This window comes from Myxine glutinosa, chromosome 4 (genome assembly GCF_964187855.1).
Source record: "Myxine glutinosa chromosome 4, kmMyxGlut1.1, whole genome shotgun sequence".
NCBI lineage: Eukaryota > Metazoa > Chordata > Myxini > Myxiniformes > Myxinidae > Myxine > Myxine glutinosa.
In genome coordinates, this window is record NC_136264.1 from 85,152,899 (window position 1) to 85,167,140 (window position 14,242).

At 49.0% G+C, this 14,242-nt stretch overlaps 1 protein-coding gene across 1 annotated transcript in view; it reads left to right on the top strand.

The window, feature by feature from the left end:
* Window positions 1-14,242, top strand: part of CCDC6 (coiled-coil domain containing 6) — a 38,129-nt gene that overhangs the window by 20,104 nt on the left and 3,783 nt on the right. Inside the window, exons 3-8 of the mRNA XM_068112865.2 lie at window positions 8,362-8,490; window positions 11,945-12,048; window positions 12,284-12,447; window positions 12,531-12,687; window positions 13,435-13,535; window positions 13,907-14,031. Coding sequence (XP_067968966.1) covers window positions 8,362-8,490; window positions 11,945-12,048; window positions 12,284-12,447; window positions 12,531-12,687; window positions 13,435-13,535; window positions 13,907-14,031 — 780 coding nt within the window. The remainder of the gene's footprint in view (window positions 1-8,361; window positions 8,491-11,944; window positions 12,049-12,283; window positions 12,448-12,530; window positions 12,688-13,434; window positions 13,536-13,906; window positions 14,032-14,242) is intronic.

Sequence of the window (14,242 nt, forward strand, 5' to 3'; positions counted from 1 at the left end):
GTTCTCAAGTTAGAGCATGACAAACAGGCAACACGACTACCTTCATAATATAGATTACGTTAAAGCGCGGCGTTACGCGCGCTGCTTGTGAGCAAGGAGGAAGCGGACAAGCGGTAACATATAAACGTCTTTATTGTAAGACTACACTGTAACACTGAAAATCCTCCGTGCTGGTCGCCCGGTGTATATCATGAGGCCACGCCTACCCCTCGGGCGTGGCCACCGCCCACTTGGTGCGTGGAATGATGTCACCACGCCAGTGGGCTTTTGTGTCCGCCACACGCGCCCCCCCAGAATTCCCGCCCACCTGGAGGGCCAGTTTGCGGGGCAGACGAATGACCCGGCCGAAGCGCCCCCTGGCGATCGGCGGCGTCCGGGGTGCAGGGATGCCAGGTGGGATGCCCCTGGCTGCCCCTGGGATGGGTGCAGGACCGGGGGGCGGCGTGGCGGCGGGGCTGGGCGGTGCCGGGGGTCCGCCCGCAGGAGGGCGGCCCCGACGTGGGGGTCGGGCCACTGGCGGTGGATGGTCCACATCGAGGTGGGCCGGCTTGAGGCTGTCTACCGAAACGCGGTCAGGAGTACCGCCGATGTCCAGGGTGAAGTGCTTCGCCCCGGTCTCCAGCACGTGGAAAGGCCCGTCGTACGGGGGCCGCAGTGGTGTCCGATGGGCATCGTGGCGGACGAAGACGTACTCCGCCGTGCGAAGCTCCGGGGCGACGTGCGTCGGTGGGTGCCCGTGGCATGCCGTTGGCACCGGGGCGAACCTCTGGGCGGTCTCTTGCAGAGCGGAGCGCTGCTGTGCCGCGGACCATGGTGCTGTGGAGTCGGGGAGGAACTCGCCCGGCACCCGCAGCGGTTGCCCGAAGACCAACTCCGCCGCGGATGCGCGCAGGTCCTCCTTGGGCGCCGTCCGGAGGCCCAGCAGGACCCAGGGGAGCCTGTCGACCCAGCCGCCGTCGCGGAGGGTGGCCCGGAGCGCGGCCTTCAATGAGCGGTGAAATCGCTCACACAGGCCGTTAGCCTGGGGGTGGTAGGCCGTGGTTCGGTGCAGCCGGACCCCGAGCCCCTGCGCAACCGCCCCCCAGAGCTCCGAGGTGAACTGGGGGCCGCGGTCGGATGAGATGTCTGAGGGGGCGCCGAACCGGGCGACCCAGGTGGCGATGAAAGCCTGCGCGACATCGGCCGCCGTTGTCGACGCCAAGGGCATGGCCTCCGGCCACCGGGTGGTGCGGTCCACCATGGTGAGGACGTAGGTGAAACCCCGCGAGGGGGGCAGAGGTCCCACCAGGTCCACGTGGACGTGGTCAAACCGGCGTTCCGGCACCGTGAACGGGGCCAACGGGGCCTGGGTGTGCCGGTGCACCTTGGCGCGCTGGCACGCGAGGCACGTCCTGGCCCAGCCGCGGACGGCCTTCCGGAGGCCATGCCAGACGAACTTGTCGGCGATCAGCCTTTGGGAGGCCCTCGCGCCCGGGTGGGACAGGCCGTGGATGGCGTCAAACACCTGGTGCTGCCAGCCCGCGGGCACGATGGGGCGAGGACGCCCGAGGGAGACGTCGCACAAGAGGGCCACGCCCGCGCCGTCGAACGGCACCTCGGTGACGCGGAGGCCCGTGACGGCGGTCCGCAAGGCCTGGACGTCGGGGTCAGCGGCCTGGTCCGCTGCCATCCGGGCATAGTCGATGCCGAGGTGGACTGCGTGGGCGACGGACCGGGAAAGGCAATCCGTCACCGGGTTGTCCTTCCCCGCGACGTGCTGGATGTCCGTCGTGTACTCGGACACGGCCGAGAGGTGACGCTGCTGCCGGGCCGACCACGGCTCGGTGACCTTGCCCATCGCGAAGATCAGCGGCTTGTGGTCGACGAAGGCAGTGAACGCCCGGCCCTCGAGCAGATGGCGGAAGTGCCTGACCGCCAAGTGAAGTCCGAGCAACTCGCGGTCGAAGGTACTGTAACGGCGTTCGGGCGGGCGAAGCTGCCGGCTAAAGAACGCCAGCGGTTGCCAAGCTCCACGCACCCATTGCTCGTGCACCGCGCCCACCGCGTAGTCCGAGGCGTCGGTGGTGAGGGCGATCGGTGCATCGGGTGCCGGGTGCGCGAGCATGGTGGCGTTAGCCAAGGCGAGCTTCGCGCCCGTGAACGCCGTGTCCATCTGCTCGGTCCAGGTAACGTCGCCTTTGCCCGGCTTACCTCGGAGAGCTTCGTGCAGGGGGCGCAGGAGCTGGGCGATACGGGGCAGGAACCGATGGTAAAAGTTCACCATGCCCAGGAACTCCTGCAGCCCTCTGATCGTGCGGGGGCGCGGAAACCCCTTCACCGCCTCCACCTTGGCCGGCAGGGGGACGGCTCCGTGCCTGGTGACACGGTGCCCCAGAAAATCGATTGTGGCGGCGCCGAACCGGCACTTTGCAAGTCCTGAATGTGGGGGACGGGGTAGCGGTCGGGAGTCGTGGCGTCATTGAGACGGCGATAGTCCCCGCACGGTCGCCATCCCCCGCCGGGCTTCGGCACGATGTGCAGCGGCGACGCCCAAGCGCTCTCTGAGCGCCGAACGATGCCGAGTCGCTCCAGGGTAGCGAACGCCGCTTTTGCCACCGCCAGCTTCGTCGGCTCGAGGCGGCGTGCCCGGGCGTAGACCGGTGGCCCGACGGTGGGGATGTGATGGGCCACCCCGTGCTTGACGGCCCCCGCCGAGAAGGTGGGCCGCGTGAGGGCCGGGAAGCCGGCGAGGAGGCGGGTGAATGCGTCCGCTGCCGGAAGCGTACAGACCAACGTGGCCGGAACCGAATCGTTCGGCAAGCCGCTTGGCAAGCCGCTCGTTGAGCTGGGCAACGCACAAGCGAGCGAGCTGAACGTCTCGGCCTGGACAAGCCGTCTGCGCTTGACGTCGACCAGGAGCCCATTAGCGCACAGGAAGTCCGCGCCAAGCAGTGCCATGGGCACGTCGGCGGTGACGAACGTCCATCGGAAAACCTGCCCTCCAAACCGCAGAGAGAGGCAGCGTTTTCCGTACGTACGGATGGGCGTCCCGTTCGCGGCAAGCAGCACGGGGCCCCCACCCGCGGCGTGCTTGTCTGACGTGCCGGCGGGAATGACACTCACCTGCGCTCCCGTGTCGCACAGGTAACGGCGCCCGGAGAAGGTGTCCGTTATGAACAGCAGGCTGCTCGAACGGCCGGCGCTCATCGCCACTATTGAGCGCCGGCCCGGGCGTTTCCCGACCCGTTGAAGGAGCACGGCGGATGACACCGCCGAGCTTCGTGGCCGAACTTGGCGTGGAACCAGCACCAGGTGGTGGAGCTGGAGGAGCGCGGCTGGCTCCGCCAGGCCGGTGGAGTTGGCGGGTTTCCCCGCGGTGGCGGTTTTCGCCGCGGCGGTGGGCGGGGCGTGGCGGCGTTCACGAGGTGCGTATCAGCATGCTGCTGAACATCAGCGCGCTGTAGAAGCTGATGCTGTGGAACATGCTGCTGAACATCAGCGTCGAGGGCCGTGCCGGCCACGCCGACGCTCGCCCGCGTGTCCGAAGCGGCGAAGTACCTGTCCGCCTTGGCGGCCAATGCTCGGGGTTCCGTTAGCTCGGTCCCGGCCAACGCGAGGCGAACCTGCGCTGGAAGTTGGCGCCGGAAAAGCGCCCGGAATAGCGAACCGGGGGCTTCGTCGCCCAACAGTGACAGCATATGGTCCATTCGGACCGACGGGCGCGTGTCACCGAGCTCGGGGAGATCCAGGAGGCGGTCGGCCCGTGCGTCGTCCGTGAGGCCGAACGTGGCTAGGAGTAGCCGCTTGAGTGCCTCGTACTTGTGGCCGTCCGGTGGGTGGCGAAGGACGGACACAACTCGAGCGGCCGTGCTGGGCCCGAGGGAGGCGACGACATGGCAGTAGCGCAGGTCGTCGTTGGTGAGGCGCCGAAGCTGAAATTGGGCTTCGGCTTGAACGAACCAGACTTCGGCCTGGGCCTCCCAAAATTCGGGAAGTTTAATCGCCATTGCCTTGTCGTTGGCCATTGCAATGGCGTCGCGTTCGGAAGGATCGCTACGGCAGATCCAACGTCGAGGGTCACCAGTAAAGCGCGGCGTTACGCGCGCTGCTTGTGAGCAAGGAGGAAGCGGACAAGCGGTAACATATAAACGTCTTTATTGTAAGACTACACTGTAACACTGAAAATCCTCCGTGCTGGTCGCCCGGTGTATATCATGAGGCCACGCCTACCCCTCGGGCGTGGCCACCGCCCACTTGGTGCGTGGAATGATGTCACCACGCCAGTGGGCTTTTGTGTCCGCCACAACGTAGTTATTACATAAATAACTTACTGCTGCACAAAACCTTAATTTTATTATTTCTTTGAAATGACATTTAACAGCAGCAACTTCTCTCACCTTTATGCAATTATACATGCCTACATCACATCAGTGTAATTTTTAATCCTAATGAGAACTCTCCTCACCATTTCTCGATGTGCTGACTGAGCTTACTCCACTTGGCATGGCTGTTGTTGTAATATTTGGGAGATTGCCACCACCCCTCAATCCAATTTTCCTCCCATATCTCATTTTGTTCGGATTGCAATCTTTCCCTCTGTACATATAAAATGGACGGCCCCTTAAGCTACCTGTTTATAGGTTGCTTTGCGCTACGAACCTACGTGCTCTCTTGCATCTCTCTTCTCGGAGTGTAAATAGGATTGGAAGATGAGGCATGCTCAACATAATGGTTGCTGTTTGTACTTTGCCTTGCTTCCAGCCTGCGGACTGCTGACTTTAAACTGAATTGTATCCCTTCCTCCCTCCTAAACTTGTGATGCCATTCTACTCTTAAAGCTCAGATCAATTTTGTGTTGGCTCATTATCTCGACTCCCACTGCAGATTAGATTTGCCAGAGCAATTTGCGTTTGAGAAAATAACATTATGAAACCATCACAGTGTTAGTAATCTTCCAATGGCGAGTGAAATGGTCATTGTAAATTGTAATGCTTCTCTGCATGTAATTTCACGTTGTGATTGGTTACCAATAACATTGTATTGTACAAAAATTATCAACATCATTTTGGCTTTCATGTAAAATTCTTTAATTTTGTTTCTTGCTTTTATTTATTTTTTATCGAGTAAAGCCTGGTGTTGGCTTAGCGGTCAGGATGCCGGCTTGGGATCCTAGGATCCTGGGTTCGAATCCCGGTCGATCGCTGAATTAACGCCAGGGGGGTTGACTCAGCCTGTCATCCTTCCGAGGTCGGCAAATTGAGTACCAGCTTGCTGGGATGAATGATCACGGTGTGTACCCCGATTTAGAATAGGTACACCGTATCCCTGTGCATCGTAAGAGGCGACCAAGGGTTGGCGTCAGGAAGGGCATCCGGCCATAAAAATATTGCCTCAAACAGGGAACCATGATTGTCATGGGGCCCGCAAGGCTAACCCCCGCTCTAGCAGGGAAAATGGCCTTAAAACGATCATTCATTCATTTATTTTTTATCGAGGCTCGTGGTGGAGATAGAACACAGAATGGATCAGGATGTAACGAACAAAACAAAAAGTAGAAATAAGGTGGGGGAGGGAGGGTTACAGCACACCAATAGCAGGTTGATTGATAAAATCGAGGGAGACTTGGAGAAATAAAGCAGGTGGGGGAGAATGATAGTATGAGGAGGATGCAGGAGGGAAACAAATATGGATACAGCCACAAACTCTCCATCACAGAAGTGGAAGGAAAAACTGGAAACCTGAAAAGAGTTGGGCTTAGGGAGGGTTAATTGGGCAGAAAAGATCATGATTGTAGATGGGGAATGAGCTGAGATGGTGGTGAACAGCTCTCTTGAAGCCCTGGAGGGAAATATGATATTTAAGTGATCATAGGAAAGTTGGTTTCCATGGGTGGGGAAAAAGAAAAGGAGCAGCGAATGAGTGGAGAGTCTGGACTTTTGGAGTTTTACCAGAAGGAGGTTGACGGTGGACTGTGTGCGCCCTCCCTGCAGAAACCTGTGGGGTCGAGGGGGAAAAGCATGTAAAGAGCAGAGGATGCAAGACCAGCAAGGACGCAGTCAAACACTGATTACCACCGACCCTGTATGTGACGTGAAAGTGATTAAGCTCATCGACTCAGCTTCATTGCGAGGGATTCCAATAATCCTGAAGGCTTTGGTTTTCATGCCGTTAAGCTGAGCAAGGTGTGAGGCAGGAGAGCCAACCCAGATTGGAGATTTCTGAGGCTGCCTTCATACATGGTATGAGACCTTTCACGACTGAGGATGCCCAGTCAGTGCCTGGCTTTTATGCCAACTTAGATATGTGGTTTACCCAAGAAAGATCGTGGCTGTTGGTGAGGCCGTAAAGTTGAGTGACTGATCTTTTTCAAGAAGGCCGTTGAGGAACTAGATCGGCCCTCTCCCATCCAGGGCTTTAAGCAGGTGGTGCACCGCATCTTATGTCATCCTCAATCCATTCCCATGATCTTTTCTATCTCCCTCCCCTAATCCTTACCTAATCCACCCCTCTTGCAGGTTACTGTGTTTCTTCCCCTCTTTTTCCCTCTTGCCCCGTTCGTTCTCAAATGCTTGAATGCTGTTGGGGCAGGTGTGAAACTCAAAACCTTCAACACTCATGGGATTGTCACAGACATTCTCAACGTAATCTCCGTCTTACTCTTCAAAAAGAAATAAGAATATGGATTTTTTTTTTCTTGTTCTCCTTTTGTGCTGTAAGACCCCCACCATGCAATGATTATCCCCTCATATCTTCACACTTGATGAACCTGAAACAAAGTGTCTCTTCACGAAATGGAACAACAAAGAATCCCCAGGTAAGAAAAAGTTCAAAAGTTAAACTCTACTGAACATCCTAATGCTTTCTCCGACATAGCGCACCATGTGTTCTTTTGGATTGCTTTTTATTCCGAAGAGTGTGACAATCGATTCCGTGGAGCGTATATCGAGACTGAAGAAATTGAAAGTTGATATTTGGCAAAAGCAAAAGTACAAGTGGCTCCATAAGTTCTCCCTCCAACGTGACAGTCAGACCAGTCCATGCATGAACCTGAGAGCGTTAAGAGGCCGTGGAACAGTTCAGGCGGAATGCTGAAATGTGCCTTATCCATCGTACAGTCCAGATCTGGCACACTCATATTTTCATCTGTTAGCCCTTTGAAGTGGAGCCTCTGTGGGCAGCAGTTTGAAAATTACACTACTGTACAAGTTGCTGTTGGCACGTGGTTATGTGATGCTGATGGATCTTTGCACCATGATGGAATGTTGGCCCTGGTTCCATTTTGGCACAAGTTCATAGGAGGGGGTTAAGAACACATTTGCAATTTAAACTGAATATTTGTGACAATTCAATCCTCTTGAATGAATCATTTTTGTGTAGCTTTTGTTGATGATTGATGGGTAGGTTGATGAAACGAAGAGCTTTAAAAGCATCTTTTGTATTATGGTTTGCCCAAGAAAGAGAAGAAGAGGGCGACTCCATTGAGAAAATGACCCTTCTGAAAACATTGCTTCATGCCTTCTGTGGGAAAGCTTGCATAATACAGTGACTCAAAAAACACTTAGCTTTGGCAAGTGTGATTGAAGTGCAAACGGTGGTTTGGGAATGCAGCCAGTACAAGTAAAATGGGACTTTACACCTGAGTGCAGACATAGGATTGTTTTGATATATTTATTTTATTTTTTCTCTCCCTCTTTATCACCCACAACCTCCTCCCCCCTTCTTTCTCTTGCTCGCCTCTCCCCTCTCCCTCCTCTTTCCCTCTTTCCCACCCCCCTTGTCTCCTCTCTTCCCCCTCTCTTGCTTCCCTTTCCCTCTTCATTTCCTCCCCTCTCCCTTCTTTCCCCTCTCCTCTCTATCTTCCATCCCCTATCCTCTCTTCCTTCCCCTTTCTCTCTTCTTTCCCTCCCCTCTCTTTCTTCCCTCTCCCCTCCTCCTCCTTTCCTGTCCCCTCCTCTTCCTTCTATCCCTTCCTTCTCTCCCCTTTATCTCTTACTTCTTTGGTTCCCTCTCCCCTGCCTCCTCCTCCCCCTACTCGACCTTCCACTTGTATCCTCTGACATCCTTAGGAAGGCCTTGGCATTTGTTTGTTGTGTTAGTGTTTTAATGTTTTTTTGTTTTTTTTTAACCCATGCCTAAGTCGAGCACCTCTTCAGTAGTGCATTCTCAGGTCTAGTTAGGAAATGGAAACATGGCTTCATCATGGAGTTGGCTTGATTATATTTGCTGGATTATATTTGTTGTTCGTGTTCACATCACACTAACTACCCTCAAAGTAAAAACTTTTTCTTGTTTTGATGTACGGTCGGGGCAAAGTCGTAGATAATATGGTGTTGTGTGGATAATTTAAAATGTGTAAATAAATCTTATTTTGCCGTTTGCCAGCTTCGACAGGAAAAGGCTGAACTGGAGCAAACTCTGGAGCAAGAACAAGAATTCCAGATTAATAAGCTGATGAAGAAAATTAAGAAGTTGGAGAGTGAGACACTCAGCAAGCAGCAGACACTTGAGCAGGTGGAAATTTCTGACTGAGACCTTAAGTCAGGCTGGTTATTCTAATTTTTTTTTTTTTTTTGTTAATTAACTTAGTTACTTGTTGCCTTTTTTGATTCTGCATTTTTTGATATGTAGTATTCAAATATTTTTTCCCTTTTGACCATAAAATAACAAATTGAAAAATTAAGAGGAAAAATTTAGTAAAACCTCCTGAGAATGTTTAATTTCAATTTTATCATTTTTGCAGCAGTTTTTCACAGTCTTTGCATGCAAACAAATACTTTTACATTTTGTTGTACTGCAAGTCCCCGGTTTATGTTGGGGATGCGTTCCTGAGAAGTGTGACAAATATTGAAATGACGAAAATCAAGGAAATTTTTCTCACATTAATTAATGGAATAAGAGGGGGATGCCTTCCTTCAGGTATTAAACTTTGCTTTTCACCTATTGTCATTTTAAAATTTTATTAATGACAGTTATGTTCAAGTACAAATACGTATTTAAAAAAATTACCAGACATATATAAATATAAATAAACCTCTTCTGGAAGCAGTCAAAGTTGGCGGTACATCATCTTCTTTCTCTGTCTTCAAAGGACACAATGATTAAATTTTTTGATGAGATATGTTTTGGAGGATGATATCCCTGACCCATTAGCACAAAAATATTTTTGGGTAGAATAATAAGCCGGATAATCATGTTTTAAAATCGGGACTATTTTCACTGCCATTATGTGAATGTGCTAGGCCCTGGTGTTGGGCTAGCGGCTAGGGTGCCGGCTTAGGATCCTAGGATCCTGGGTTTGAATCCCGGTCGATCGCTGAATTAACGCCAGGGGGGTTGACTCAGCCTGTCATCCTTCCGAGGTCGGCTAATTGAGTACCAGTTCACTGGTAATTCCCTGTTTGTCGTAAAAGGCGACAAAAAGGGTTGGCGGCAGGAAGGGCATCCGGCCGTAAAACATTGCTTCAAAAAGGGGACCGAAAAACAACAACAACCACGGTCCCCGAAAAAGGCCAACCCCCGCTTTGCGGGGGAAAATGGCCTCTAAAGGTGTTTTTTTTTTTTTTTTAGGTGAATGTGCTACTTCTGTTGATCTGCATGACGTCACAGTTGCACAACTCATTGATGGATGTGTACATCTATGCTTCATCACTAGATGCTGATGTGCGTTCAAGTTATTATTCCAGCGTTCAAGATGCCGATGTGCCAAGCTTTTAACTGTTCGAATCGTTGAGAAATTTTCCCACAGAACTCAGAAGTCGTTTTTTTTGCATCCCTGACCCACGAAAAGATAATCAATGATCATGTTCTTTGTGGTTGAAAAACCTAGGAACAACCAAATTCAACATCAAAACGTATGTTTATTCAAAATATTGGGTTGTTTGCGAAGACCATTTAGAGCGGTCAGCGTTCATATTTGATCAACAGTCTCACTACCTGGGAAACAAGCCACGTAAATTGCTGAAACACGACGCCATACCGACACTTACCTGGCGAGAGCTACATGTTGATTTTGAAGCCACGCCATGTGATCCAAGCTCAGAGCTAGTCCTCAAGTAGTTTGGCATATTACTAGAATACTAGCAGAGCCTACCTGTCACTTCACTGACGGACCAATTAATTCGTCCTGTTTGCCAAAAATTGCTATATTGGTTCACTGCGTCTATTGAGTCTGTAGATCACGCTAACTCGACCACCATATGGGAATATTTCATCAGTTTATTTAAATGCCATCAGGCCTATTATTGGTCGATGGCTTATTAAGGCTTCATTCTCACAAGATAGCCAACCAATCTCGCAAAAGTGAGTCAGAGATCCTGCACCACACAGTCTTCCATATTTGGGGTGAACGGGTGGTGGGAGGAACCAATAGTGAACGATTGGGGAAGGGGAACCACGTTAATGTGTGTATATATATACATGTATCTATATATATATATATATATATATATATCTGTGCAGTGTCTGTGTTGTGTTGTGTTGTCTTGACTTGTCTCGTCACTGAACTACTTTCTCAAACTTTTGTGAAATCGTATCAAACTTCTGGTATGCACATATCTCTCCCGTCGGTATGCCCTAAGGGTATTTTTTTTGAAAAGGCTTCCTTTTTTCTTTTTTTTCTTTTTTTGGGAATTTTTTCGGGAAATTTTTTTTTCCCAACTTAAGTTTTCAACTTCATTGGTTTATAAAATGTGATATCACGTATATTACAAATACATTTGTGCAAAATAATTGTTTGAATTATGATTGGTTTAAACCATGACAAAACGGCAACTCGGGTACAGTCATTTATCTATATATCTACACATCTGGGCAGTGTCTGTGTTGTCACTTAACGACTCCCTCAAACTTTTGTTTCTGTGGTTGTGAAGTCTTTTTAATAATGTTGTGGTGGTTTTGAATCATGTGGTGGTGAGGTATTTTGAATTATGTGGTGGTGAGGTGTTTTTAACTGACATGGTGGTGAGGTGTTTTTAAATCACATGTTGGGTGAGGTGTTTTGAATTACGTGGTGATGAGGTGTTTTGAATTACATGGTGGTGAGGTATTTATAATTATGTGGTGGTGAGGTGTTTTTAATTATGTGGTGGTGAGGTGTTTTTAATTATGTGGTGGTGAGGTGTTTTGAATTAGTTGGTGATGAGGTGTTTTGAATTACGTGGTGGTGAGGTGTTTTTAAATGACGTGGTGGTGAGGTGTTTTTAATTTCGTGGCTGTGAGGTGTTTTTATTATGTGTTTTATGGCTGTGAGGTGTTTTAAATTACTTGGTGGTGAGGTGTTTTTAAATGACGTGGTGGTGAGGTGTTTTTAATTTCGTGGCTGTGAGGTGTTTTTATTACGTGTTTTATGGCTGTGAGGTGTTTTAAATTACTTGGTGGTGAGGTGTTTTGAATTACTTGGTGGTGCGTTGTTTTGAATTACTTGGTGGTGAGGTGTTTTGAATTACGTCATGGTGAGGTGTTTTGAATTACGTGGTGGTGAGGTGTAAACGTCCCAAACTTCCAGTCTGCACCTACCCCTCCCCTATGTATGTGCTGAGGGGTTCTTTCTTGAAAAAAAAACATTCAACCGAAATTGCCTATAAAAATATAATATCACAAACACAACAAATACAGTTGTGCAAAATAATTGTTTGTATTATGATTGGTGTAAATCATGACAACACAGCAACTCAGGGACAGTCATTACCCTCAGCTAAAATAAGCCCGTTCCTCAGTAACGACGCATGGTGAGGCGAGCGGAGCGAGCCGAGCCAAGCTAATATATATATATATATATATATATATATATATATATATATATATATATATATATATATATATATATATATATATATATATGTATATATGTATGTGTGTATATGTGTGTGTGTGTATATATATGTTTATATTATATATATATATATATGTATGTATGTATTATTACATGATGTTTTCATTGCAAGTTTTGACCGATATTTCTTGACAGCTCCGTAGAGAGAAGATTGACCTGGAAAACACTTTGGAGCAAGAGCAAGAGGCACTTGTGAATCGACTCTGGAAACGAATGGATCGACTTGAGGCAGAGAAAAGGTAAGTGTAGGTAGTGCGAGTGCAAACATGTACCGTAATCGTTATTCAACATGTGCCATGTCAGCAATTGCTCTCGGCTGTTGGGCTGACCTGCCCATAAATTGATCTAAATAAGGGACCCACATTGTGGTATTTTCATGGATAGATCTAAAAGACTTGCTGTCCTTGCTTAGTAAGTAACTTTTATTTGTGGCACAACAGATGAGAAGACATGTGGTTTTGCCATCTGGTACAGGATTCTGCAGGAAAAGCTGGAGCAGCCAGTTTCGGCTCTTCCTTCTCCCCAGGAAATCTCAATGGAGATGTCGGAAACACCAGAAAACCTGGTGAAGCACATCAGTTTCCTTCGCCATGAGGTGGAACGTCTAAAGCAACAGCTCTGTGCCAATCAACTCCAACGTAGGTATCCCACCTTCTCCTCTATCCATCTCCTCTCTCTTAATTCTGCTAATTCATGTGTGATAAGTAATTTATTGCCACAGATTCTGAGAAGATGGCTCACTATCTGGAGGAAGAGAGGCACATGCGTGAAGAGAACTTGAGACTGCAGCGGAAGCTTCAGCGTGAGGTGGAGCGCCGAGAGGCTCTTTGCCGTCAGCTCTCAGAAAGCGAGTCCAGCCTCGAGATGGATGATGAGAGGTTAACACGGCCAGTTCTACTTGCTGTTTTCCAGTTAATTTTGTGGTTTTTGCTCTGGAAAACTCCAATTTATACTTTATTGCCACTGATTAAGCATCTGCACAATGTAGTCTATCCAAAATGCAATAATTTTTGTGCTCTTCCAATGAAAAAAGTTATGCCTCAGCTGACGGAATCACCAGAGGCCATATGTTTTTTGGTTGCCTGTCCATGATGGGTTTTCTTCACCACGATAACTTAAGAACGGCTGAAAGGATCAAAGTCAAACTTGGCACAAGTATGTATAGTTATGTAATGATAAGCTGATTAGATTATCAGGTCAAGGGGTCAAAGGGCAGAGGTCCCATGAGGTAGAAATTATGTTAACACGCTAACTTGTGAACCAGTGATGGAATTTTGACCAAACTTGGTATAAGTATATATTATGATGCAAAGATAAATTGATTAGATTTTAGCATTAAGTTCAAGGTGAGAGGTCATGTCATGTAAAAAATGCTATGGCCGAGGTAGGGATTTGAACTAAACCAAATACATGTATCATGATACATATGTACAGATTATATATTGAGGTCAAATGGTCTTGGGGTTTTAGGTCAAAGTTAGAGTAAGCATAGACTTAATGGTGTCAGACATATCGGTCGATGTCTCGACATCTAATCATGTCTCTTTTTTTTCTACGTCGTCTAAAACCGCTGGAGATTGCATTCCACAGCAATGACCCTCACTCTCACCCTTTTGTTCTTCCAGACATTTTAATGAGATGGCATCCCAGGGTATTCGTCCACGTACAGTCTCAAGCCCAGTTCCTTACTCATCATCTCCCAGTCACAGCAGGCCTATCTCTCCTGGTACACTATACCCTGTGTTCTTCAGTGGGATTAAAACCATACTCTCTCACATTATTAGGTCTTGTCTTGTATACCAGCCAAGGTTGATGAATGCACTAGCCATATTGGATTGGCCTGTTTGGCGTTTCCTTCTGAGCAAGTAGCATTTGACGCTGGAATCCCAGATTAAAATCCCATGTACCCCCGTTCATTTGTCCGTTGTCTCCTAATTCCCTGTAATGCATACGATGTATGAAAAAGCTCCTCCCAAGTGTCTTAAATCTCAACGTTCCTGACATCACAGTAGAGATTTCTAAAAAAAAAATCCTTTCATTTATTTATATATTTACTGTTTATTTGGTTTGTTTCACTTTAATGCACACCTTTCTTAGGGCTTTCCCTGGGAACGCACCCTACAGGGTTTACTCCGCCAACAACCCTGAGCCGTGCTACCCCACCTGGCCACCATGGCACCTTCCTGCACTCGCAGCTCAGCCCAGCTGGACAGACTGCCATGGTACAAAGAATGTGTTGCTGATGGGGATTTTATCATTTGTAATGGGCAATTTTTTATCGTCTCATTATGAGCTTCTAATGTTCCAATGGATTTCTTTCATGAATGAGGACTGCGACAGTTCGACAATATTTCTACAAAAATTACCATAGGGAATAAGAATAGGTTGATTGGTCAGCTAGTTATTTCTAAATTGTATATACTAGCGTGACTC